Source organism: Malurus melanocephalus, unplaced genomic scaffold, assembly GCF_030028575.1.
Source record: "Malurus melanocephalus ecotype Western Australia unplaced genomic scaffold, MMel_1.1 scaffold_643, whole genome shotgun sequence".
Taxonomy (NCBI): domain Eukaryota; kingdom Metazoa; phylum Chordata; class Aves; order Passeriformes; family Maluridae; genus Malurus; species Malurus melanocephalus.
The window spans coordinates 182601-210135 of NW_026623875.1; the positions used below are offsets into that span (position 1 = coordinate 182601).

A 27535-nucleotide genomic window follows, 5' to 3' on the forward strand; every position below is an offset into this window, starting at 1 on the left:
AACTGGGGAGAAAACTGCAAGAACTGAGCTATGASACAGAAAATTATCAGGAGCGCAGGCACTGGTAGTTCCAGCGATCACAGAGCCAACTGTTTATCTCACCACTTTTATCTCAAAGGATATCAGAGATGCTTAAACCCAAATGTGCTTGCAGAAAGTGATTGTTTAGGCAAAATATCAGCTGCACTGATTTCTAAGCTTCTTTAGTGGCACTGCTTCTTAACAGTGAGGAGTTGTGCMAGCCACAGTTACGTGCTGGGGTGTACCAAGCAAGCAGGTGATAACGTGCAGTTCTGCTGACAAGTGGATTTGTTCTTCTGGCAGCTACAAAGGCAAGTGCCAGAAATTTTTGACAGGCTTGTGTTTTGTCCCGTAAGGCTGCACAAGTAAGGGTAGCCAGATGAGGTGACTGCGGGCTGAAGAACAGTGACTAAAGTTGGGCAAGGTGGAAGAAGTTAGACTGGTTGGTTTGAGGGCTTTTAGCCCTTGTTTARTGTCTTTGGTTGAGAACAGTTGACCAAAATCCACTCCTGTAGTCTGARGCCATGTACCTTAGTATTTGATGCAGTGAAGAAAAAAGGTGCAGTGGAACTTCTACATATGAAAACTGTTCAATGAATGTGTTCWGCAATTTATTAGAATAAGATTGTGTGATAGATGGAATTATTTGTACTCAYAACTTTGTGGAGGTGAAATTAAACAGGAAGTATTTTAATGCAGTGGGACAGAACTGTAGAGCTAATCCAGAAACATTTTTTTATTAAATTCTTGTAGTGAATCATTATAACTTTTCCTGAAACCCACCTGAACAGCTAAATGTTTGGTGCATGCAGTGTTAGTTCTAGGGCATCCCTGAAATGCAAGAGAAAATTACTTCCTGCAAGTTCTTAGTAAATGAATGCTCTTTGTCATTATCTTAAATTGTTCCGGATGAACTCTTGTTTCCAAAACAGCGTGTTCGTTTCTAGTAAGATCTGAAACTGATACACATTTCCAGCTACRTTTTCTTTTCCTTTTTTCTTTCTGCGTTTATTGAAGTGAACATACAGAAAACAAAATTGTTACATGATGTTCTGTCAAGGTCAGTTTCCTGTTAGGTTTCAGACTCCTTGCTCAGTGCTGCCACAAATCACACTTACTATCTCCAGTATTATTAAATCAAATTACTTACGGGTGAGATACAGTAACATCAGTAAACAAACAGAACCCATCTGATTATTCGTGGGGCAAAAGAGACTTTTGGTTAGGTTCCAGATATTGATTTATTTTTTTTTTTTAAATACAAGCAAGTACCAACATTTCTCTTAAATAAAGGGGAATGGTTTTAGGGGTGCAAGTCTTCCTGCAGGTGTTTTTTAAAGCCACGGATCCCAGCTGTACGGTATTTGAGAGCTATGGAACTTTTGTGTGAATGTGGTGTTGCTTGTTCCGAGCTGGGGAAAGTTTCTTCCAATTTATGCAGTATTCCAACTACACTACACAATTCGTTTTTTGTGGTTTAATGCTTCTCACCAGTCTTGAAAAGTTTGCACAGTGAGAAGCTGCAAGTTTTGAAGTATACTGATAYGTCTTTAGTATCACACTGCTTGTGAAATCTAAGGTGAATATCTCCATTGAAATGTGAGGCCCACATTTCACTGTTTTATTTTTATTCCTTTCCCACATATGCAGCCCTAATTGCTTTGGTTTATTTAAATTTATTCTGTTCTGTGCCATTCTTTGAAATGTTTGTGTGGGTGATGTAGTAATGCCAAACTGATACAACAATCCATTGTTGTGAGAGGATCTCTGCTTGGGCTTTACATGTGATGGTGGGGATGTACTGGAAATGGAGTAATTTAATGTTAAACATGCTCCTTCAGCAATGAGAGCAACAAATCTTGTTGCTGGTATTTGAAAATCTTGGAATTGGTTATTGGGGCAGTGATCAGAATACTCTTATTTTGCTATTAGCACTGTTTTTCTGGTTGTTTTGAGAATGCAGCCAGGATAATGGCACATTTGTATTGTGTTYAGTAAGTAGTACAAACTTCTGAAAGCTGAGTACTAGCTGACAATTCATCTGTAATATTGAAATCAAAACCAGCTTAGGTTTTTGAGTGTTGAATAGAAATATTTATTTCTTGGTTATAGAAATTAGACTTAGGGATTAAAAGATGGAGTAATTCATTTATTAAAGGGTCTTTTTATAAGCTGGTGCATGTTATTAGGAGAATGTTTTCAGCAATTTTGTTGTGATCTTTAGAGATGTATAAAAAGTTAGAAGATAAATTATGATAAATAATTTAATTTTTTCTCCCTTAAAACCAATTTTTCGGTGGCAGTTTTTTACTTTTCCTCTTCCCTGGCTATTGTGTCTCCCTTTAGATTAACAAGTTGTTTTAGCCGTGATCTCTTTTCTGATTGAGAAGGTCTTTAACATTTTGGATTTTTTTTATAATTTCTGTTTTTTTTCTTATTTCAGGTTTACTGGAAAGAGAATGAAATAAACATGGAGTCTTCTAAACTGGAATATATTTCCTGGGTTACAGTTAGAAGTAAAAAGAAGATGGAACAAAATGAGAGAACAGGAGTATAACACCTGTCAAGAGCTTTCCATTYCTGTGATATATTTATATAAAAACTTTCAGTATAATACAACTAATGATTTATAGTAATACTTTATTGATATCCCTGGAAGAAGTCAGTTACTGTGCAACTTGCTTGATAAGAACTTTTATTCTATTTTATTCTTAACATGTTTTAACCTTAACTGGACACCTTTATTTATTTATTTTTTTAAGACTGAGGGTTAAAAACTTTGTTCAGCTGTATTTTTACTGGAAGACTGATCCTGATGGATGGCTGAGAGCTGCTCATTTAAAATGGACTTAATCCCATGGATGGTTTCTCTTGCACAGAGTTGAATGGAATGCCATGACTTTAGAAATATTATTGTAGAGCCACCTTCTTTGCCTTGCACCCATCATATCCTTAAGTGTTTAAGTGTGAATATTGCAATTATAAACTCTAAAAAATAATGGCATGGGTGAAATTCCTGAGAAAACCTGGGGGTAACCTTGGAAAAGTTTATCAGCCTGGAAGTATCCTGTCCCTGGCCCCTACAAAAGGCTTGTTAAATGAGCCTGGACAAAACAGCTGCTTTCTTAACAGTGCTGTTCAGGTAAGAAAAAACTTCATCTATTAARCATTTTCTGAGTGTGTGTGGGAAATAAAAATGGCAATTGTAGTAAGAAGACACTGTGTGAAGATAATTTTATTCAGCGTTTAATTTTAAGGCATTGAGAGTATTAAATACTTAATTTTGCACAGAATTTTATTTGCATGCCTCAAGAATATCTGAAAAACTCTCCTTTTGTATTTGAAAATGTAGGAGTAAAAGCTTTAAAACTTTCTCCTTGAATTTTAGAAGTAATGTTTCTGTCAAACTTGGCAGTTTTATTACTYGCCAGAATTTACATGATACCTTTTTATGTGTGGCAGCCATTACTACTTGTGTTGAATAGGACACTGTTTGGAATAAAATCCCATTTTCTCAGAATTAACATATGAGCCTGTGATATTGGGGCATATGAGAATATGCACATGTAGTGAAAACTTTGATTGAAATCTTAAGAAAGATTTCTAGAATTAGAGTAGGAGATATTCTTGATATCAAAGACATATGACTTGAAATTCTCTTTATAAAAGGATACTTTTTRTAATGCTCAGATCTTGGCCATGAATGTTTTTAGGTTGTGCAGAATTATTGCTCAAACTGGTGGAGAGATTAATAGATGCGTAGACTTCCTAAAAAAATGGAAGGCTTAAAAATGGCATGGATTTAAACCTAGGAGATACAAGTGGTATAGCTATGTGGTGYGGATGGTATCTATATATATTTAAAATAAAAATGTAGTGTAAATTCAGTAGAGTGTTTGCTGTCTTGCATTCAATGGGAGCAGCATGACCTATATTCTCTTGCAGTTCTGCTGTTTTCACTTAGGTGCCCTAAAATTAAGCCCTGAGTAATTTTTAGTTCTAGTTTTAGACAATCCTACTACTTCACAACCCACTGCTGTTTATCAAACAGTGGCAGATGGTTGGTGACTGCCCTTTTACAAGGAGGAATGTGTTGCTTTCTTTTCTTTTAACCTCTGCTCAACCTTCAGAACTGAGCTTTGGACTTTCATTTTCAAATGCATCCTAATTCATCTTGGCTTTTATATTTATAGATAGGATATATTTTCCCCCTGGATTTACAGCTGTTGTCTTACTGTGCCTCTTGACAACTCATTTTTAGGGTTTTTATTTTTATTTTTTAATGGACAACTTTGAACTACTTCACTTCATGTATACCCAAGACTTTAGATATTCAAAGCAGTGCAGTGTAGCCAAGCTGTTATTACCTTTCTGAAGGGTATTTACMCAAGTAAGAGGTAGAAACATCAGGATTCTGATGTTTAAGCACCAGGATTATTTTGATCTGTGGAAAAACAACTGTATTTCAGCAATCATTTCAGTAAGAGTGTAATATAGACTATATTGTATAAAATATAATATAGGCTTTACTCTTATGTAGAGCTTTAAGAAAACTTCTAGTTTTCTCTCCCTGAACAGAGTTTAACTTGCTGCCTTGTTTCCTTRAGAGTTCCTTTCAGCTCTTTGTCCAAAATACATTGTTTCAAAAAGTTTAAAAGACAGTTCTGAATTTTAAGTGCTGGATGTAAAACTTTCTATTCCTCCTCCACAATTTACCAAACTAACAGAAAAGGATCATAATTCTTCCAGCAATATTAGTACTTTAGTTGTATGTTATGTGAAATTAAAACTGAATTAAAGTCCACTCTATGTTGTGTTAAATGAAGACATTTAGTACTCATTACTTATTTTCTCTGAAACTTTATTTTTATAGGTATTATGGCAACTTGACATATTTCGGCGAAGTTTAAGAGGTTTAACTGGACACGTGTGTCAAGGAGATGCCTGCATATTTTGTGCTTTAAAGGTAACTAATAAATTCTGGACTACCCATATTTCCAAAAAAAGGAAAAGTAATTTAAATACTTTTTATTAGTTTGTGTCTGTACCATAGCTATGCCTGGCTAACCAAGTCATTCTTGTGTAAAGAAGCAATTTAGATTTAAGGACATTTTTAACAGATGTTTGTAAGAGAAATATGTTCYTGTATTTAAAGAAGGAATTTTCCAGTACCCCAGTTTTAGTGTRCTTCAACATAAGACCTCTGTCACTTCAAATAAGTGACACTGTCCTTTAAAATTTCTAGCTAACCTCTCAGAGATATTTTTCTTTTATTTGGATATGTATGCTTTTGTTCTTTCCTGTAGTGTTTGAATATAGGTGCTTTATTTTCTTTGCACTAATTATATTACTGTCTGATAAGAGATAAAAATCCCAACAAAAAATGCATAATGCATGATCCTTTTTGGTTTTGTGTGTTAAGCAGTTGATTTTCTTAGTACATGAAGTGCTGCCCCATAGCTCAGGCATAGCAGTGTTTTCAGATTAAACCCTGTTTCTGTCTTGAGGTGATGACTTTAATTTAGGTTTTGCATCAGTTTAAATCACCTCCTAAAGCCATACGGTACCTTCAGCTGCTTCCCAATGCTGCTGTGACTTAGAATTTTGCATATTTTTTTGTTTTTTCAAGTATCTGTTTTTGAGGGATTCATTACTCACATGATGCATCCTGAGTGATTTATCTCAATGGCTCATTGTGCCTGAATGCCCTGCATTGCCTGGACTGACATCTTCCCATTTTCATACATTCCCAACAATACTGAGAAGAAGTGGTATTTCTGCYTTTCCTGGACTTAGTTAGAATGGGATTAGTTATTGTTTTAACAGTGTAGTTATGATCTTTAATTCCACATACTGACCTCAAAACAGAGTGGTTAATTCATTTGGAAGTGTGTGTTCTCAGCTGTTCTGYACACTACTGGTTTTGCTTTCTTGGCTCTTTAGAGATGGTGGTTGAGTAATTCTGTTTTGTGTTCAGAATCTTGGACATTTTCATTTCCATGCAACATATATGCTGAATGTTTGTTTGTGACTTGGGTGGATTTTTTTTGGTTGGGTTGGAGGTTTTTTTTRTGGTCTTGGATTATTCTGACCCTTCTTACCTGTCCAACAATGAGGAAGAATGTTTTATCTGTGTCAGCCTCTCCTATAAACTAAAAGCTTAGCAAATAAATTCTGGGACTTTGGCTGTGCAGGCCACTGAACTRTGCATACCTATCTGCACAACTGCTTATCTCTACTAGATTTTTTTTAGCTGCATATATAAGGCTGTGTTACATACCAAAAAAATGACCTAGCAGCCAAAATGAGAARTGATAAATGTTTTCAACACAGAGTTAACCTGTATCACCAAATCTGTTAAAAACTTCATTTTCAATGTTTACATGGGGATAGTGGTTGCAGTTTTTATCAGTAGTCCATACTTTTTGTTTTGAGAAGGAAGATTAAATATGTGTGACAGACTCCCTGGAATGCATCATGGTTAAAACACCACTTCTTGTTAGCACTGAAACTTTGCTTATCTGCTCTATCTTTGCCTCTATCCAACAGACTTTGACCATAGGAAGCCTCTATGAAGAAGGCATATCCCTATTTATATTTTACCATAGCTTCTCCTAATTTGCTTTGTCTTTASTCTCTTCAGTTCTCCCTAAAGTTTGATTTAGAATTCATGAGAGTGGAATACACCCTTAAATATCTGCAAATATGTAATTAATTTGATAGCTTTTAACTTTCAGTTCTTTCAAAATCAACCTCCCTTACTTGCTAAATGATGAGCTCACTTGGATGTGAGTTTCTGCCAAAAAGAAAAGTAGCAGCCAACTCTYTCTTCTGGGAAATGAATTAAAAACCGAGTGCAATTTATTATCATGTTCCAGAACTGCAGATATTGACCTGTTCTCTTATATGGTCTGCACTGGTTCAGCACAGAGCTAATTTCATAGCAAGGATTATAGGCGTTTTGTCTGATTCATGGCAGGTTTTCCTTATCCATAATTTAAATAAAGATACACTCCCCTCTGAAGTAGTAATGTAAATATGACATTATTTATGAATGATGGCTGTAAAACTTACCCAAGTGGTATTACATTATGCCCTAAGAAATACACACCATCTGTAAACATGAGATACATATGGATGAACTGCTATTCCAGTGGCCAAATGAAAAAATATGTATAATTACAGAACAGGGCTTGTGTTGCTTCTGGGAGCTCAAGTCAATCACTTGTAGTTTTATATCCTGTATGTTGTTGTTCTACAGGTTCAGTGTTCAGTTTGGTATCATAATAGAGTAATGAGTAGCAGAACACAGGAACAGTAATTTTGAAAGTAACATTATAAATAGAAATATTTTACATATTTATGCAAGAAATGGTGTATTTGTGTAGAACTACATTGTCTGGCCAAGTGCTAATGAAGCTATGTAATTCCATTTTTTCCTAGGCAATCTTTTCACAATTCCAACACAGTCGAGAGAAAGCCCTCCCATCAGATAACATGAGACACGCCCTTGCAGAAAGCTTCAAGGATGAGCAGCGTTTCCAGCTTGGATTCATGGATGATGCAGCAGAATGCTTTGTAAGAGTTCTTTGTGAGAATTGAGTAGAATTCTGTGGGTTTAGTGGTTCTGGTAGCTCCAGGCTCACAGGTAGGATTCAAATAACGTAGTACTGCTGACTTTCTTCCAGTTTAGGGTGACAGACTCAGGGATGGAGTATTCCTGCATTTTTTCCACACTTCCCTCCCTTAAGTTTGTAGCTCAGACAGAGCAGGAGGATGATGAGCTCTGAGTTCATTCCCWGAAGTTTTTTGATTGAGAGAAAGGTTGTCTTCTCTGGAGAAGCACCTATAGATTTGAACTTATAGTCTGTTCCTCCAAATATTCAATCATCAGCTATAGAAATACATTGTGTTACAACTGGGCAGCTCATTGCTGAATTCTTCTGCAAAAGAAATTTCCTTTTTCCTATCCAAGAGTGAATGAAGACTTGAAGGTTTTGCTGTAGTTACTTTCTGCTTCAGTGAAGTGTCTAATTAAAAAACACGAGCCACTGCTGCAGCCTTTAAAGGTGACTCCAGATGGCACAGCACTGTGGTAAAAAAACCTCCTAAGAGATCCAGTGGWAGACAATGAGCATGTTAACCATCAAACACCTACAATATTACCCTTCAGACACAGATTTGAGGGACAGATACGAGTGCTGTTTCAGTTACTTTCAGCTTTGGACATCCTTTGGAAGTTCCACAAATTAATTCCTACCTGCTAGATGTTTTTTCACATACGTAGGAAACTCCAGTGGAGAGCTCCTGAAAGAGGCTGTTTGAGATCTTGCAGTCCTGAAAGAGAGGCTCTTATTACTGCTTCATTAATTCAAAATGCATTTGGGTTCCTGAACTAATAATCTATCTGATCTACCTGATTAGATTCACTTCTTCCCATTACCTCTTTTTATGTCAAAAGAGGGAAAAAAAGAGGCCATGCTGATTCAGAGAACAAACTGATTGCAATCATATTACTTTTTGGAGCCAAGGGTTGTAGTTGGAGTATTAAATTGTAATGTTCTTCATGCATTCTCACTTCATCAGTACAGTCGACGTTTAAATTATTATTTCTTTTTAGGAAAATATCCTTGAGAGGATTCATTTCCACTTAGTGCCAAACAGTGAAACAGATATGTGCACTTCGAAATCCTGTATTTCTCATCAGAAGTTTGCTATGACGCTGTATGAACAGGTCAGACCTTCACCTGATTGCTTTAACAAATCCCTTGTGTTCTCTGTCCTGACTAAATCTAAACAAAAKTATTTATATTTTTGTAGTGTGTGTGTCGCAGCTGTGGAGCATCATCAGATCCGTTGCCTTTTACGGAATTTGTGCGTTACATTTCCACCACAGCCCTGTGGTAAGAGCTTTTATTCTTGTTACTTATTTTTCTATCATTTTCTATGACCTTTCTAATRTGCAAAGCCTGCCAGAGAAATGCTGCAAGTGTTAAAAATGAATGTATTTTTTTGGTGTTGCAACATGTTTGAGATACTGCCCAAAAATAACATTTGGATTTCAAAAGCRAGATGTAGAGGGAGTTTGACAAAAAAAAGTTTGTACTGCTACTGTTTTATCACTGTCTGTTTTCTTTCTGAGTTATACAATGTAGTTAATTGAGAATTGACTGAAGTCTGTTAACTCTTGAGAAGGGATATCCACAGTTCTGTAATTTCCTTTTTGCAGTAATGAAGTAGAAAAAATGATGGAGAGGCATGAACGTCTCAAGCCAGAAATGTTTGCGGAATTGCTGCAGGCAGCAAATACTGCTGATGACTACAGAAAGTGTCCTGTAAGTAAACAAAAATGTTACATTACTTTTAGATGCAAGAGAGAACATTTTAGGATATTAAATCAGGCTAGAAGTGTTCCTCTAAAAGCAGGTTACATGTTGCTGCTTCAGAGCAGTCGGCTTAGGGTGAGCAAAGCCTTAAACTTACATTTTATTGCTCCAGTTATAGAGATTTTTTTTAAGGTGGTGATTGGATATAGAAGTTAAGCTGTAGTCTTCATCACAGTGTTTTTATGATGAAGAATGTTACTCTTAARTAGTTAGAAACAAACACCATAACTAAATTTTGGAATTAGCAAACATTGTAGAATTGTTTTGTTGTACTAATCCTTGTGTAGTAACTCAGACTTCCATTTTTAAAACGCCTTTGTTTTCCCATCCATTATGKTTTTTGTTTCTTTTTTCTAGAGTAATTGTGGTCAAAAAATAAAAATTCGTCGTGTTCTTATGAACTGTCCTGAGATTGTCACCATYGGTTTAGTCTGGGATTCAGAACACTCTGATCTGACAGAAGAGGTTATGCGGAATCTGGCAACACAACTTTATCTTCCGGGGGTATCTGACCTAAAACTTACTCTTTGCTTTTTCTAGAATTTAATTTTACTTTTTATTTTATGTATATTTAAGTATATACAAAATAGAAATATTTATGTATATGTTTTTAAAAGCTCTACTTAACTTCATATGCAGTTTATATAAATATATAGAGTTTGTCTACTTTCATAATTCTTTATATTGTGCTGCTTGATGTAGTTTCTGTGAGAGGAAAACGTCCTGTCAGAAGTGTTGCTTTTGTGCCTAAGTACCATCATTAATGTAGGAGACTTTGTAGCTGAAAATCTAGGAATATCACTTTCAGATTGGAATTTGTGTAATTATTCCAGAGCATCAATATTTTATTCTTTTAAAGATGCAAAAAAAGAGTTTAAGTAGACATAGTAAGTGCAAAGATCAGTATTTATGCTGAGGAAAAATTATGTAATACAACAGGACATTAAATGCCTTGGTGAAATGCCAGCAGTAGGTCAGGAAATTGGGGCTAAGTGTTTTACACATGTTTTAAAATATGTAATCATTTTTACAGCTGTTTTATAGGGTTACAGATGAAAATGCCAAAAACAGTGAGCTTTTTCTTGTGGGAATGATTTGCTACACGAGCCGACATTATTGTGCCTTTGCCTTTCACACCAAGAGCTGCAAATGGGTGCTGTTTGATGATGCTAATGTAAAAGAGGTAAATATTGTTTCTCCTCCTAATACATTTTGTGATCTTTCCTTTTCTGGAGGGCATTCTTCCGACACCAATGTTGAAGAAAGTCAAACCAACCTTTTTATTTTAMCAAACCTTCAGTTTTCTAAGTCACTTTTCACAACCAACCTTTAGAATCCCCTCCACTGTTTTATGGTTGTGCCTTAAAAATGCTGAATGTTTCAGAATGTTCATGCACTTGTCTATTGTTGAATTTGTACTTGTTTTAAAGAAAAAGAAGATACTGGCACCTGTATCCACAGGGATGGTGATATCTTTGTTGACCTATGTGTAAAACTAGTTCTTTTGGTTGCAATTTATGTAACCCACAGTGCTGAAATGTTGTATCTTCACATACATTTGGAATTACGCATTTGGTCCCCATTGCTTAATAAATTACTCTTTATATATATATATATATATATATGGGTTCAGCACAGTTGATCAAGTTTTGAGGTTTTATTTTGCTGTTTTTTTCTCTTAGATTGGAACCAAATGGAAAGACGTGGTGTCCAGGTGCATTCGGTGTCACTTCCAGCCATTGCTGCTATTTTATGCTAACCCAGATGGCACGGCTGTGTCTCCAGAAGATGCACCAAAGCAGATAATTCACTGGTCTCAATGCAAAGCATCAGGAGGAAATGGGGAAGACTTGGGTAATTAGATGTATTTTTTTTTTTTTTTTTTAATAACAGTATCAGCTGTATTTCTGAAATGGAGATTATAAAGGAGAATGGATTGGCTGCTTGGTTGTGAAATACTTTGATAGCTATTAACTAAAGTGTCTCAAAAGAAAAGAGATTAGTGTGTGTACTCAATATTAGACCTGTTCATAAGGATACAAATTGAGACTAATGGATAATGGGGAAAAAAGATTTTCTATTGTATGAACAACTACACATGACTTCATTCATTTCAGAAGAAAATTGTAGAATATTTGCATATGTGGATCTTTTAATGTGTGTATTGAAACATTTAAAATACCTTTGAAAATTATATAGAAAGAAATTTTACTTAAGCTTCATGCACATACTGGGATTTGGAGCATGTATATTTGTATATGTTTATATGTATTCACACACAGAGSAGAACTTGGGGAAAAATCAGAAGTAGCTTCAGGAAACCTTTTTCCTCTCAGATTCATATAAGGCCTCAGTATGTAAGATTCCAGTCCTCTGGTTCTGTACTTTGTACTGCTGTCTTGGGTTGGGTTTTTTTAATTTAATGCTAAGCATAACTTACAAGTWACTTAAATAAAAGGCAAATCAAATTTGACATGTTACTCTTCACATCATGTGTAGCAAGAGAACATAGATTACTTCAGGGAGGAAAGAATTGAGGACCCTGTTTCACTGCAGGCTACCACTATAAATATGGCAATATGTAAAATGCTACAGATTCTTATTGCCTAGCATATTGAAATGTAGTGTGGGTTTTGGTAATGCTTCTTTTTTGGCTTTTTAATCCACTATTAAAAAGCTTTTTTTTAAAAATTTAGATATTGGAAATGTTATATTAGGTAGCCTTTTGTTTCTAAAGATAAATATGTTGTTTGACAGGATTTGAAAAGCATTCTGCTGCTAAATCAGACCATGTGAAAGAGAATGGAATTGGAGACTCCACTAATCAAAGGAGTAATAAAAAACTTCAGCCAGATAATCCAGCATTCAGTAGAAGCCATATTCAAGCAAGTGGTGGTAGAGGTCCAGGTATGTATTCCCTACTTTCACCCCAAAAAACCCCAAATCAGATARGTCTTATGAAATATTTCAATTGATAGCATTTCAGGTGTGTTCTAACCTCACGTCTAGAACTATGTCTAAAGGAGGAATTCCATCATTGACTTAGTTGTTATTCAAAGATTCATTCAGTGTTGAAGCAATATCTGAATATCTGCCATGGAATGTTAACTTTTCCAGAGAACTGTAAATGCAGAATATTTATTACCCTCATTATTATTTAACCAAAGTGGCTCTTGAGGCCTTGCTCCATTTCTCAAACATTATCAAGCTCTCCAGTAATGTTGTTGATTAAAAGGCACATTAGTGACTGGAGGCTGAGGTGTGGCTCTGTGGATCAGTGGCTGCCTGAGGAACACTTTTCTCCAGCAGTGCTGTGATACGCAGCATTATTTGTCATCCTTTATGTTAATGCACTTGATCTTATGTTTGGAAAGAAATCTTATATTCTTAATCCATGTTAGATAATTCATTGCTCTCTTTAAGTAGCCCTAACACTAAAAACAAAATCTTACTGTCCATAAATATTTGTGTGTTTTGGTGATGAATGACTTTTGAGTAATGATGTTTGACAAGAAATATTTTTTGCAGCCAAGTTAGGATACAATGAACAAAAGGACCGGCTAAAGGACTTATCCAGAGAGTGTGCTCAGAAAGCTGCTGACATGAAAAACTTCACATCTTTACGAAAAGATGTGGACAGAGGACCAAGAAAAGAATCTGGGAGACAAAGAGGTACATATTAAAAACCTAACAGGAGGATCAAGGGGTTAAATAGCTTTTAGCATCAATGCTGCTTGTGCAGATTTTTTTTCTCCTTCAAACAGACCACACTGTAAGATGAGGGTTTCCCAGTTTTCAGTATTCTGAAATACATAATGCATTTGTAGAGATACTGTAAGTGACATTAGGCCTGTAACARTATCAGTTAAATGACTGCTTCCACCGTGGAAGTGCTCAAGGCCAGGTTGGATGRGGCTCTGAGCACCCTGGTCTGGTGGAAGATGTCCCTGGCTGTGGCAGGGCAGTTGGAACTTTGATCATCGTTAAGGGCCATTCCAACACAAATCATTCAATGAAATATTAATGAGAACTTTAATGGAGCATTTTTTTTTCTTTTTCTTCTTGTAAGACTTGATTGGGGATGACCGTTCCAGCATTAAGTCAGGGTCTCCTCCTGTTGGAAATGGGCTGAGGCACTGCCCGGATCAGCGGATCTACAGCAGCCAGGGAAGGGGCCCCTACAAGCATGACAATGCACCTCACCAAACAAAGCTTTCTGCACACGTGCTTGGATCAAACAAAACAGAGCCTTTTTCTGCTGGGGAGAAAGCAGTGACAAGGACACGGACTGATGGCATCACTGGCTACGACACGGACACCAGTCAAGACTCCAGGGACAAAGGAAGTGTCAGCAGCAGGAGCAGAAGTAGAGGTTGGAAACCCATGCGGGAGACCCTGAATGTAGACAGCATTTTCAGTGAGACTGAGAAAAAACAGCACAGCCCAAAGCACAAAGCAAACGTGAGCAGTAAATCTAAGCACGAGAAGGAGAGGAGCTTTAACCACTGGCCAAAGGAGAACCAAATGCAGAAGGGTTTAATGACTATATATGAAGATGAGACAAAACAGGATACGGGAAGTCGAAGTTCACTGGATTCTGAGGGAAAAGGGAATGCTGAAAAAAGCAAAGGATTTACGGAGAGAAAAATCCATGGTGATAACTGGCAAATTCAGAGGACAGAATCTGGGTATGAAAGCAGTGATCATATCAGCAACGGATCTGCAAATCCGGACTCGCCTATTATTGAAGGAATCAATACRGCAGATGCCAAGAATGTGAAGGAAAGTGCTTCCTGCAGGTAATGCTAATACTCCTAGAGCTTACATGGATTGTATCAATAGAAAAATAGCCTTTTCTAATGTTGATGTGTTGTTTAAAATCAAAACCACCCAAGAAAACATACTTTGAAACTTGCTTGAAATCAGTTATGTGGAAAGCTAAARTGTATCTAGAAATAAGGGTGTGGGCAATTAAGTGTTCAATTTACCTTCACTCTGGTTCTCTTTGGGAGGCACTGAGCCAGGCACTGAGGCACTGAGCCAGAACWGCTAAGCCCTGCTGAGGGGCAGGGTGTGATCATCTGTAATCATTGCTACACTTCTTTACTTAAGGCATTTTTAGTCTATGAGTTTCCATCTGTAATGGAATCATACGGTGTCCAKATAAATCATACCTGTACCACTGGTGCAGACAGGCCATGATGAGGAGATGGGAATGGCAGTAGGTGAATCTTGTGTGCTGTTACTGGCCATAGTGCAGAAATTCAGTCTTCTAGGACATTTCCATTATCTATTGATCACTTGGTAATTAGTTGATCTGTCTGAAAGAAACCTTTGCTGAAAAGAGGAACATTACTAAAACTGATTGGGCTCGATGATCTGAAGAGGTTCATTCCRACTGAACTTTCAGTTTCCAGCATCACATAAATTTATGATCCTTTCCCATTCAGTTTTCAGTGTTGTGTATCTCAAACTGTTTCTGGAATGTAGATCCTTTTATAAGCCATTCATTCTTTCAAATTTTGTTTGTATTCATAAAATGGGAGAGCACAGTTGGGAGCCCAGACCTAATCACTTGGATAGATTTAATTTGCTGGATCTAAGAAAATTTTCAGATATATATTTTCATGGCAACTTATTTCATAGGAAAAGAGAACTTTWCAGGATATGAAAAGGCCTTGACCTCCCTCTGCTTTCTCCCACTCATTCCCTCCCACCAAATTGTACAAAATCTCACCATGCAAAACGTTATTGGCTTTTATTGGGTAAGGACATAATTATGTATAAAGCCACTCCAACTCATGGTTATRTTTTGACTGTTTGATGGTTGTCTCAAATGGTGATTTTTGACAGTTTAARCTCTCATTTTTAAGCATGCCCAAGGGACAATGGGACATGACAAGTGCTCAATGTGTCATTTTAGGAGAGAAAATATGATAAACTYAAAACAACATAGTTCATTAAGAAGCTGCTTACACTGTTGCTTAAACATTTATCAAATAAAGAAAAAAAACATACTTTATCAAAATACAACTGACTTCCTGGTACTTCCAGAAGTTCTTTATATGACAASAAGATTTAGTAAATCCTCTGATAATTTTTTTCTCTCTTTTTGGGCTTCTTGCTTCCCATTTTATTCCAGTTTGAGGGGGAAAGAAGAATGAAATTAAAATCCCTATGAATGAGATACCAAGTGGCAATCACAACTTAGGATGATATTTGTTGTCACAACRAAGTATTAATGAATAGCAAATTATCAGTTAGGAAAATGGACAAGATGGAATGTTAGTTAACAGGTTACACTTACTTAAAATATTGAGACTTAGAAATGAATTGAATTCAATGATCAGTGCTATCTGTTCAATAGTTTCAGTGTTGTAATCACATATGTGCTTTTTTCACAGTGACCAGAACTTGCCAACCAAAAAAGCTGACAGTGTGTTACATTCAGTACCCCAGCAGAACAGAAACTTCCATGGTAAGAACCTGGGTAACGATTAACTTTTCAGAAGATATTGTAGATGTACCAGAATTTYTCTTTCCCCCCAACCCCAAAATCCMAAAAATCTAACAAAATAGACATGGTAATTTGGTTCACTCCCTGTGGTTTCCCTCAAAAGCATTTCTAGGAGCTTTCTGGTGGATACTAAGCATGGCTTTCTTTTATTTTAAATGTCTGGGTGGACTGTGGTACCATTTGTTTTCCTCCTAGATATGAAGCAGTATCAGGAAGAAACACTTGTAATGAGGAAGTCTACTTCCTTTTACATACTAATATGTCTGCTGGGGTTTCATAAAGTTGATAAATGCCTCGGCATATAAATATTATAGGTCAGCCTGAGGCCAGCCAAAATCATTATCTGCTGWTGCTGAAACAATGGGAGGGTGCTTGTACAAAGAGGGGCAATAAATATTAGGCCACTTCCTCAGGAAACATTTGATTTTTATAGATATCATACTTCTTTTCAAATAATGTATAGTATAGTTTCTGCTAAGATTTAAAGGGGGTGGTGGTGGGGGTGTTACCATACCACTGCTGCTTTTCTGTCCTTATTCTGATCTATTTTTTGCTGTAGAAAGAGAACTAATTTGGTGCTTGTTTTTTTTTTTGACAACCAAAAAAAAAACCCAACCAAAAATGAGTGGCATGGAATGCAAAGATCTGGTTTTGCATGACATTTATTTTGCTTTAGCTCTGTACTATGCCATTCTTATCAAGCACAGCTGGATAGGAAAAAGGGRAAAAAAACACCAGTGAAAAGTACTTAAAAGATTCTTTATGCATGAAAACTGTGTGGGTTGGAACAATCAACTGTTCTCTGGAGAGAGTACTTAAGTATAATTAAAGTTTTCAACATGCATCCTAYATTTTCTTTTAAAAAGTATAGTGATTCCATGTGATCCTCAGAGTTATTCTTAAAAAAATTAATAGTAGGATCTCACCTAATCAGTTACTCTAATTCAGTAACAAATTCTTAAACAGCTTCTTATAAAAATGCATTTATTTAACTCCATTTTCAAAAATAACACTTTTCATGGAAGCAATCAATGGACTGAAAAGGGATCTGAAGAATTTGATGATTTCACGTGTATGTGGGGCGAAAGATTAATTTAGACTCAGTTTTAAGARTCAGAAGACCATTAGCAAGGCCAGCARTAGWCATTTACAGGTACCAGTTGTATCACCTTGTGTTCCATCTCTGAATATTCTGAACAAGACATGGATTGGTAGGTAAATACCAGGCTCCTTGAAAACAAGACTTTCACAAAATACATTTCTCAAGCATTTGCTTTTGAGAGGAATGGAATGTAAGAAATCTTTGTTAGGTTCTCATGACAAGTCCAAAAAAAATGTCTGAGTGGGTTTTTTTTTGCGTGGAAAACTTATGGAGATCATGTTGGATTTCTAATTATGCCCATCATTGGTATAACTATGCTTTACCAGCTCCTTGTTTTTTACTGGAGCTGAATGAGGCTACTGTTCAGCACTAGAGGAATTCTGTCCCTGACTTACAAAAATAAACTTATTGTCAWACATTATAAAGATAGAAACACTGGATCACACAGTGATTGTGAGATCAAATGGCTGCTCCTTACACGGGCAGTAAGCAGTAGATAACTGGTACTGAAGATCCCACAAGGCCAATCCCTAAATTGTATGGTCAGATTTTGGCAGGGAAATTTAAATATTGAGTAAGCAGGTATAGCATCCTGCATTTATGTTAATAACTTCGTGTTTATGAAGTTTGAACTTGATGAACTGAGGAGGCAACATGTTTTTGTGTATAAAGAACTGGTGACATGGAACAGTGTGAGGACAAAATTTCCAACTTATGTTCTTCAAGTTAAAGAAAGATGACTAATTTTAATGGTTTTCCCATTGTTTTCAATGTTTTTTCCAGTGTTTTTAATGGTTTTCCCATTRTCCAGTTCAATAGCATGAGACAACCCAAACTGAAATCTAGAATCATTCTGAAGATCTGGTTCRTATGTGGAGGAGAATCCAAATTGCCTTTGCTTATATGTCACTTCAGAAAACCCCACAAACCAGCCATAATTCTGGAAAAGACAGCTCATATGCTTAGGAAAACTGTACATTTATAGTAATAATATAAATCATGCAACTGCACTTAAGGAAATCCAGTTCTGACCCTTATGGTGCAGTCACTGTACATTAATGTCAAGTTTAAAGAAATGAGTACAGAGTTAAAGCTTGTAGCTACTTSGTTTATTAACATGAAACAAAAACATATAAATGTTTTTCTGGAGTGTCTTTAAATGATAGAATAAAGATATATGTGACAGGTTTTTCAATTGAATGTTGCTCCAAAAGTACAGTTTCTTGAATGTAAGAATTAATTTTTTTTATAAAGATTGGTCACAGTTTTTTAGAAATGATATTCTATTTTGAACAAGTTCTTGAGAGATTGTTGTTGTTCTACATTTCCAAAGCTTCCAATAACTTTGCCTGTCATTTCAACTGAATACAGAAAATGTCTTGACTAAAAGAAAGGAATTTGCCAYGATATTTGTTACAAAAAGTATTATGCTTTGTTCTTGTGATTTTTATTGACAACTTAGGAATTTATTTTTTTTTTAATCCAGGAAACATGCAGCTAAAACACATAAAGAGGAAGTTGAATTTAATGTGGAGTTGGGTKTTTGTTGGAGGTTTTTGTAGGAGTTTTGTGTTTATTTTCATTTGGGTTTTTTCCCCCACAGAAAGTAGACTTGGCAGACTTTTGCACATTCTCTATGTGTAAATGGAGATTTTAGACAAGACCTTGTCTGTCCTACCTGTGAGCTGTAAAACGGGTGTTAATCTCTTGAAAATCTGAATTGACTGTTCAGATGTGGAAACTGATGTTTGTAAATGTTTAGACATGATGGGTTTCTATGTCAGAAAGCAATCACCTTTCGTTTATTGCTCAGCTCTTTATGAGCCATTGATAAGGATGCTGGGCTCCAGCTGAGCACAGTGCTCCTGTGTCCCATATTTAGGTTTGCAGAGAMCTTAGAGCCAAAATTCCCAATCGAGCCGGCGTCTGGTTTTAACCGTGCATGGCTGTCCTGTCAGCAGAAGGGAAAATAACACATCTATTTTTAAGTTCGCTGGAATTCCTCRGGCACAAACCACCTGGTGTGGCTGGATGTGCCCGAAGGAGCCGCTCGCTGGCCTCTGCTGCCKCCTCCCGGCCTGCCCAATCCTTCAGCAGTGAAAATCACAGCAATCTGCAGCTGAATTAAATGTCTGGCTTTGAAATATTACCTCGGTGTTGTCTCACTGTTAGGTAGCTCCACGGCACACGAGCGGTTTTGAACTTTCAGGGTAATTACTTGACCCTTGCATGGGCTCATTCAGTAACGTTTTCCCATAAATATTATTTCTAAGGTTGTGGTATTGTTTACCATGACGTGTTTAATTATTTGTATTTTCATCTCAAAACTTGAGGGAAGCCCAGTGGGGGCTTTGTCTCTTGTTCTGTGTGCTGCTTCAGCCTCTGCTATCTGTGTTCTTGGTCAAAGATTTCACKTCTTTAGTTTCATTGCTGAAATATAGGGCAGATATTGGCCCTCAAAGTGAGGATAACCAAACAGCAACACCCAAAGTTTTCAGTTCACTTCTGCACTGTTTTTGGGGTTTTGACTTGTATGTTCATGAGTCTAAAGTTCCAAGTCTTTAAATATTTTAACTTAGGGAAATAACAAGTGAAATTGGTGTAGCAGTTGTGAGTCTGAGCTGTACACAAACAAAATAAGCCATTGTAATAATGAAAATGATAATAATAATAATAAGCCATGGCTTTGAGTGGCTTCAGAGCAGGTGACTGATACTAATGAGCTAATCATGGTATTAGGAAGACTTAGAGCATCTATCTCTTAATCAAATAGACTGCTGCTCATCACTTGCCAAGAGAGTTTTTTCTTCTRTGTGGTGTTGACATGAATACTTCAATGCTTCCTTTATTTCCTGCTCACTAGGAGWTGCSTTGTACACAACTTGTGCATTTTCARGGAATGATTCTTTGCCTGGGAATAAAAGGAGCTTCTGGAGTGGGAGTGCAGTGGTGCTGGCCCAGGCACCCAGTGCTGTGTGTTTGGGGCACGTGGGTGACAGTGCTCTTCGTGTGCCCAGTGTCTCTATGAGCCTCACAGTCTGCTCTAGGATTTCAATAGTTTCAAAGAACAAATTTTTGTAAAACCCACAAGCAACAGAACAACCTAAAACACCCCAAATCTCTACAGTATTCATTCTATTTAATTATTATAACACAATATGAATTKTTACAAGTCATACATAGTTCTTACTTTGTAATTTAAATTACTTTGGATTTTTGAGTAAACAGGTCTGTAAGAAAAGTTTATTTTGAAAATGTGCTTTTAGTAAGACTAAATGTTGGGGTGCTCTGGAAAACATGTCTATAGAACTAGGACTTCAAAATTGTGATAATTACCTATTTTCTGGTAAGAAAAACCCCAGAAAATTTCCTCCACATTTTAAGATCTGTCATTGTATGATAGATGGATGGTCTTCAAAATTATTGTTCTGATTAATCTCAGATTTTGAAAGGGTTTAATAGTCCTGTTGTGTTTTGTTTTGTAACCTCTGAGGAATTGCAAAGAAGGAATTGGATTGTATATGTGTTAATTTTGAATTTCTTTTTCTAGCCCCAGATTTGAGGAAAGACCAGATCAGTTCTGAAGTTAACTACAGACCTCATCCTCACGTTGGTTTCCCAACAGAACTACACTTGCAGGTGCCCAGTCCTCCAGTAAAGAGGTAACCAACACTGACATATTCCTCTGTGACAGCTTAAGAAATACTGAATTCTGTTATTTTACAATGATCCATATTAAGCATTGAAGAGTTGAGGTATTCAATATTTTTGACAGGCAATTATTTTTGAATTTTGCATAATYGGTAGGCCTAAATTCTGTCTGTCTTTAATTTAATTTTGATGCTGTCAATGTCACCAAATAGCTTAGATTGTTTAAACCTTCTTACCAGAACAGAGGGACTTAACATTTTTCTGTTTGGAATTTAATAAACAGGCAATGATTAATCAATTTGTGGTTGCTGCAGTCACCCCATAAAGCTTTGCAAAGTTTGGCTGGAAGCAGGGAAAAAGTTAATTTGTGTATATAAGCTGCTGCTGTATCTTGTTGCTTCTAATATGAACTCCAAGTGCTCTGTATCTCCTCAAAATTAAGAATCTAAGTGCAAGTAACATCCAGCATTTGAAAAATGGATGTATCAGTCACAAGGATGCTTAGAAGAGAGCAGAAGTCATATTTGACATAGTCTTGAATGTTGAAGGAATTTATCTGACCTTTTTGGGCCATGTTTACATTTCAAGTCAAAGAAACTCTGAAGTAATTTGATACAACTTGTACTCCAAGGGCTGTATGTTGAACAGATTCTGGTTCTCTTGTCAGTTTGAATATTTCAGCAGTTTTACCAGAGCTGTCTTTGAAAAAAAAGCTGTTATTTGAGCATTTTCATGTTTTTAGGGATACTTACATCCTTTGTGGTTTTGTATTTTAGAGYTGAAATGCCTGAGACCAACAAGAAATTTTTCCCATCGTCAGCTCTCCAGCCAGTYGTCAAAGAGATTGTGAAGTCAGACAGCAGGAGCAAGGCAAACGAGCAGAACTCTTCTGAGTGGCTTCACCCAGACAGGTTTGAGAAGGTGGCCGTGCCCGTGTACTGTGCTGACAGCGTGTCCCACCCCTTCCCAGACAATGCCTGTGGGAGGAAGCCGACCCACGGTGACTTTCCCCCCCCTGCCCAGCCGCAGTCTCATCACACAAGGACACTGGGTCCCAAGGTGGGGCTGGTGCCCTGCACTCCTCAGAACSTGTCGGAAAGGCCGGCACTGCTGCCCGGCCCTCCCGGCGAGCACGCCGGGCACCCGCTCCGAAGGGTGGATGCCCTCTGGGTGCCTGAAGCYGTGTACCAGAACATTCCTCCCCCTTTACCTCCAAAAAAATATGCTTTGAGCACTTTGTCAGGATCAGAGAATAASTCGGCAGCAGATGGAAAATCAACGGAAGCGTTGCAAAATAATCCCTTAAGGCAAACAGGTGCACCTTCAAAATGTGCATCAGAAGCAAGTGCAGTCCCAGCTGAACAAAGGCTTAAAGAGCCCTTTCCAGGGAACGAAGTGTTTGTTCATAAACCGGATTCTCCGCCTCGCTTATCAGTTAATGAGTTCTGGACCGTGTCTGAGAACATGTTAAAGAAAGGATCTCGTCACACGGGCCCGGGCCCTGGCTACGCAGATGGGAATGACAGCATGTCCCTAACCACTTAYTTCTCGGTAGACAGCTGCATGACTGACACCTACAGGCTGAAGTATCACCAGAGGCCCAAACTGTATTTTACAGAGAGTGGAAGCTTCCACAAGGAGAAGCAACCTCCAGCAGCCGGAGCAGATGTGAATGCCCCATACCATGCCACTCTTGAGCCCAGGCATCCCRCACCTGAACAGAGGTACAAGGCAAATGCAGAAGGAATACACTGCAGTCGATAGGTTCTTTAAGAAGCCCACACCAGGATCTAACTCTTGCATTTCATGGTCTGTAAAGGGGCACAACCTGGAATCTCTGAGTGTGTGATAACCAGGTACTCAGCTGACTGTACTTTGCTTGGGAGTTCTGACTGTTCAAATGTATATGCAAATAGAGGTGAACAGAAGAGAAGAGGTGCTAAACTTGTGKTTCTTTGATTTGTTACTCTAGTTGCCTTAATGCTTACCTCTGTTACTCAGCTTGTCTTGTACCATTTGTATTCGATGTGATCCCTTGGGGTGTGCACACCTTGCAGCAGCAGGRTCGGCTGGATGTTACTAATTCTGGAAGAAGATCTAGTTAGCTGCAGTTTAAGAAGTGCTCCTTCAGACTGGGGTCACAATGTTCTCAGATTAACAAAAGGGATAATAAACATGCTACCACAACTAATGCAGTACATGTAGTCACAGCAGAGCAGTATTTGTCCTCAGAGGTAGCAGGAGGTGACATGGTTTTTTCAACTGATGTCTCTCAGAGTCTGTGCTTTCACAAACCTTCAAGTGTCTTTAATACAAGTTTACCCAGAGGATTTATTTTTTATTTGAAAAGCCTTAATAATAATAATTCTTCAAAAACCGTTCTGGTTTGMAAGTGTTAAATGAGACTTTCAAAGGGAATTGAAGTAAGCTGCAGTAATACTGTCCTATTAATAWCCCTGCTCTGTCAGGGTATGTTTTTAAACACATTTATCGGATTTGTTCACCYTTTAAGCTATAKACTTTAACTTATTAAATTTAACTTYATATGTTACAAACCAGTATAACAGGATAGGATGTTAATTTTAAATAGAGTTATCATACAACYATGAAAGATTAATTTTGGAACATTTTAGAAGTAATTACTGCTTATGTTCAGTTCTGACTTACTCTACAATTGCGTGCAAAGTCAATGCTGCTATTTATTAAACTCCCCTTTTCAGCTTGACATTTTGGTTCATGGGGATCACACATTTGATTTTTCTATTTTTTTTTATTAACATGTTTTCCCATTTGGAACAGTCCTACAGATGGACACCGTCTGCACTAGCAGATCAGGCTGAATGTGCAACCATTTAGACTGGTGGCTAAGGAAGCATGGGCAAGAGGTTCCTCTTTCTCTGCTCTGTCACTCTGCCTCCAGTTTTGGCAGCTCTGGAATTTACCTTGTCCTTTGTAAACCTCACTTATCTCAGTAACAAGGAGGAAGATTKATTTGGCTTTTATTTCACTAGTAAAATCAGTGCACAGAACTGTCTAATGAGTGCTGAGGGAACTGTCAGCAAAGCGTGACACAACCCAAAAAGGTTAAATGTTCCCATTATTCACATTAGAGTGTTAACTTGGGGTGCTGCTGATTACACCTAAACATTAATGCCTTTTATTTATGGAAATAATGCAAGAAGGTTAAATATGCATAATAAAGTCTTACTTGCACTGTTAGTCAGAAAGGCTTTTTTAAAATGTTTATAATCTTATGTACATGAATTTTAGTGCTTCAACCAAATGTTGAAAATTATTTAGCACAATTATCCAAGGTGAACATATAAACAGTAGTTTTTGTTATTCCGTGGCAAGGTCAGTGTTTTTTTTCTTTTAAATTACATGTATCTTACAGTAGAACTGGAACATTATATATATATATATGCAACAAACCAGGTATCTCAGATTAACCTTCTTGATCAAAATTCCTTGTAGCACTTGGAAAAAAATGAATTCTAGATTTTATAGTGAAAATACTATGCATGTTTATATATGGCTGCTAGTAAAGAGCAACTTAAACAATGATCCTTTTGTAAGATTTCAGTTGAATACAGAAGAACACTAAAAATGTAAGAACTTGGGTGATTCCTATTGTAATATTTTTAAGAGARATTTCAGAACCTGTAAATTAAACTTTTCTAGCTCATCTAGCCATGTTACATAATATATATAGCCAGTTAAGTACAACTTTCCTCTAATACCTGTGTAAAAACAAAGATTATTGGAATTTGTAAATAATGTATAATTTGTAAAATGTTTTGCAAAAAAAAAAAAAAACTTGTATTTGAAATGACAGTATTTTTATGTATGAATAGCACAGCAACAACTGTGAATGATGTTAGAACACTTATTTTTGAACATGCATAGCAATGTTGATACTTCTGTACCATGAGCAATATGAATGCCTCTTACTGATACCAATGAACTCCTGCTCCCAGTAAGCACAACTGGTAAACTCCTCTCTAAAGTAGCTGCAGTAACTTAGGTGTACTTCAGTCTCCTCGCTTAGCTTGAAACAATCTTACCAGACAACTTTCTCTGTGACCCATGTTTACCAGGTATTTAATGATTAAATAGACAGCTAATCAAGGCACCTTCGTTTTTAYATTTGACTCTGCACTCCATGTATGTATGTATGTAATATTTGCTAACTAATATGTGATAACTCGTTTTAACTTACCTAGGGTGCCTATTTATTTTTTTATAAATGTCCCCCCTCCAGCTATAGATTTGTATAAGAGCCTAGACAATTTTTGTAACAGTAAAGATATTAACAAGTCTTGTAATTAATATATTTTTCAGTCTTTAGAATTATTTTCTGGCGAAGTTCTGCTTGTTCAAAATATCAAGATAAAAATTTAAAACCTTTGTTGTCTGTTCTTTTCTTGTTGCACATTTAAAAAAATAAGAAAAAAAAAGTTGGCTTTCCAGAACTACATTTTTAAAGTGACAGATAATGCTGCTACTGAGGGTTCCAAGCTTTTGTGGATATGGTGTTTTGGTTACCTTTTTTGAGAAGTACAGTTCTTCTTCTGAATTATTTGTTTATAAAGYTGTTAAACAGATTAAACTTTTTAGATATCTATGCAATGCATAAAGCAATTTGTATACCATAATCCCACAGCCTTGGTGGCAAGTTATTGACAGATACATGAGCAACCTTACTGTCTTTACTAGGGAWAATCAAAATTTGCCTGGATATGTGTACTTAGGAGCTCCATGGGTCTAGGGAATAGCTTGAGCCCAGTGCACCACAAACCTGCACTTGGTTAGCTCTTCAGTTTTCTGAGGTAAGCAAWAATGTCAGATCTGGCTGAAGGAGAAAACGGAAGACACCTTGAAATTCAACTTTCTAAACCTTAACAGCCTTTAAATCTCACTTGTCTTCCTTATCAGAAGAGAAATGGAGCAACAATAGTCAGTCACCAGACAGGTGGTGCCCTGGGGATTTCACTTGTGATTTCATGCCAGAGGTGGGGGGAAAAAAAAAGTGAGAAATGAGCACATGTCCACTTACACATCCCCAATCCTATTTAACCTGATCCTGCCTCATTTTCATTTAATGTGTGGGAAAACACTAAATCACTTTGCCCTTCCAAGTCTCTGCAATCTCATTTTTTTGTTAGATGTATTTCTGGGAAAAAAACTCTACTAAAGATGGTTTGAACTTCTCCRAATTAGACATCTGTATTCCTAAGGGAAAAACACCAAAGAAAATGAACCCACTTCATCCATTATTGGAAGACTATCTTCCCCCAACCCTGACCTGGCAAAAAGCTCATTCCATGTATTCAGCTTCTATTTATTTCCCTGAAGATTGCAAGAAATTCCTTGCTTTAACACAGGACTAGAATGCTCCCTACATTCTCCTGTAACGATGTTGAAATTGATGTTGAAACCTTTTAATTACCTATTACTGTCTAATTATAGCCTTCCATGGAAGATGAGGAGGAGGGTTCTGTCTGTGTCATCTGCCAGTCACTCAAGGCTGCTCTTGTAAGCTCCTCCTTCAGTTTCTAGCAAGGAAGTAAGGACCTGATTTATCTTAATCAGTAAGTGAGGACAGGACACTGCTGCTGGGTTAAACACTGGTATATTTATATATGAATATATTTATATGTATAAATACCGATGCTGAAGAAGTAACAGCTGAAGGTAAAGAAAAAAGAGAGAAAGGTATAATAGAAAACTAACCAGCATCAACCCATCAGGATTAACTTCAGAAATAAAACAGCTGGCAAAGCTTCATCTGTTGAGGGAAGAGATGATGTTATAACTTCAGTCTACGCAAGAGCTGGGTGTTTATTCTCAGCCACTCTGTAGGGTGTCCTTTAACTGGATTTTATTCAAACAATGCATACTTCCACTTCTGCACAACAATCCTTTAGGCATTTATCACAAAAGCACAGTCAGCCTGTCTTATGTGACTTKTAAGGCACAATTTAGGACACACAAACAGGATCCAGGTAAAASCTGCACAGTAACTCTTGTGACACACAGATATCTGCTAGGATATAGTGTACAAACGTGTGCCTTCTGCATCCAGATGCGAGTGCAGTCGTGTTCCCAGTTGCTTTTGCCGCACGAATAGTCCTCCTCCTCCACCGCCTGTGTTCATAAGGTGCATCCCGTGGTGAGAGCGGCCCTACAGGGAACACAAAAGGTCTGGTTATTCCGTAATGCTACACAGCCCTTCGGAAGACACTGACATGTAAGGAGCATCAATCGCATCTCCAAAACAAGGACCGGATAATAATATTCGCAAGCAAGAAAAATAAGGCATGGGGTTGGTTGGAATTATTTTCCCATTTCCTTACAAACGTTTCTGATTCCGAGGCCTTCTGAGGCGTGGCTGTGGGAATACCAAGGCTGCTCCCAGAGAYCCTCTCCTGGAGCGGAGCCTTCCCTTCCCGGGGAACAGCCCGTCGGAGCTTCCCGACCGACCGACCGACAGACTGACCGAATGCCGCCTCTCACCTGGGCCGCGCCTTCAGGGCAGCAGGTAGATAAGCAAGAAAATCGCCACGTCGAAGAGGATGAAGAGCCACAGGTCTAGCCAGTAGGACTGTCCCGACATTGACAAGGATCGCGACTGCACCCGGCCACCATCCTCCTGCTGCCGCTCCTGCCCCCGCTGCTGCCGCCGCCGCGCCGCTGCCTCCATCTCCTCCCGGGCGAGTCGCACGGCGGCCCCAGCACGCAGGCGCCAGAGGCTGTTCCGGGTGCGGGGCCAACGAGAACGGAGCGCACGTACCGCGGCCACACCCCCGGGATAGCGCGGCGGCACCGCCCCTCCCGCCTCAGGCACCGCCCCTCCAG

The 27535-nt window shown here is 37.6% G+C and overlaps 1 protein-coding gene and 1 long non-coding RNA gene across 5 annotated transcripts in view; one reads left to right on the top strand and one right to left on the bottom strand.

Annotated features, from left to right (window-relative positions):
• Window positions 1-25450, top strand: part of USP53 (ubiquitin specific peptidase 53) — a 29091-nt gene extending 3641 nt beyond the window's left edge. For all 4 annotated transcript variants that reach the window (XM_057383587.1, XM_057383590.1, XM_057383588.1 and 1 more), the window contains exons 2-16: window positions 2465-3163; window positions 4895-4987; window positions 7465-7599; window positions 8642-8755; window positions 8842-8924; window positions 9251-9356; window positions 9765-9911; window positions 10441-10590; window positions 11090-11261; window positions 12165-12314; window positions 12936-13079; window positions 13477-14206; window positions 15812-15885; window positions 20577-20688; window positions 21454-25450. In XM_057383587.1, the coding sequence (XP_057239570.1) occupies window positions 3020-3163; window positions 4895-4987; window positions 7465-7599; window positions 8642-8755; window positions 8842-8924; window positions 9251-9356; window positions 9765-9911; window positions 10441-10590; window positions 11090-11261; window positions 12165-12314; window positions 12936-13079; window positions 13477-14206; window positions 15812-15885; window positions 20577-20688; window positions 21454-22441 (3342 nt within the window). In that variant the 5' untranslated portion in view covers window positions 2465-3019 and the 3' untranslated portion in view covers window positions 22442-25450. The remainder of the gene's footprint in view (window positions 1-2464; window positions 3164-4894; window positions 4988-7464; window positions 7600-8641; window positions 8756-8841; window positions 8925-9250; window positions 9357-9764; window positions 9912-10440; window positions 10591-11089; window positions 11262-12164; window positions 12315-12935; window positions 13080-13476; window positions 14207-15811; window positions 15886-20576; window positions 20689-21453) is intronic.
• Window positions 25451-26531: 1081 nt separating this feature from the next.
• LOC130583916 (uncharacterized) lies at window positions 26532-27529 on the bottom strand. The gene is made up of 2 exons (XR_008966465.1): window positions 27194-27529; window positions 26532-26861 (listed from the first exon to the last, which is right to left on the bottom strand). It is a non-coding gene; the product is annotated as an uncharacterized LOC130583916 (long non-coding RNA).
• Between the last annotated feature and the right edge of the window lie 6 nt (window positions 27530-27535).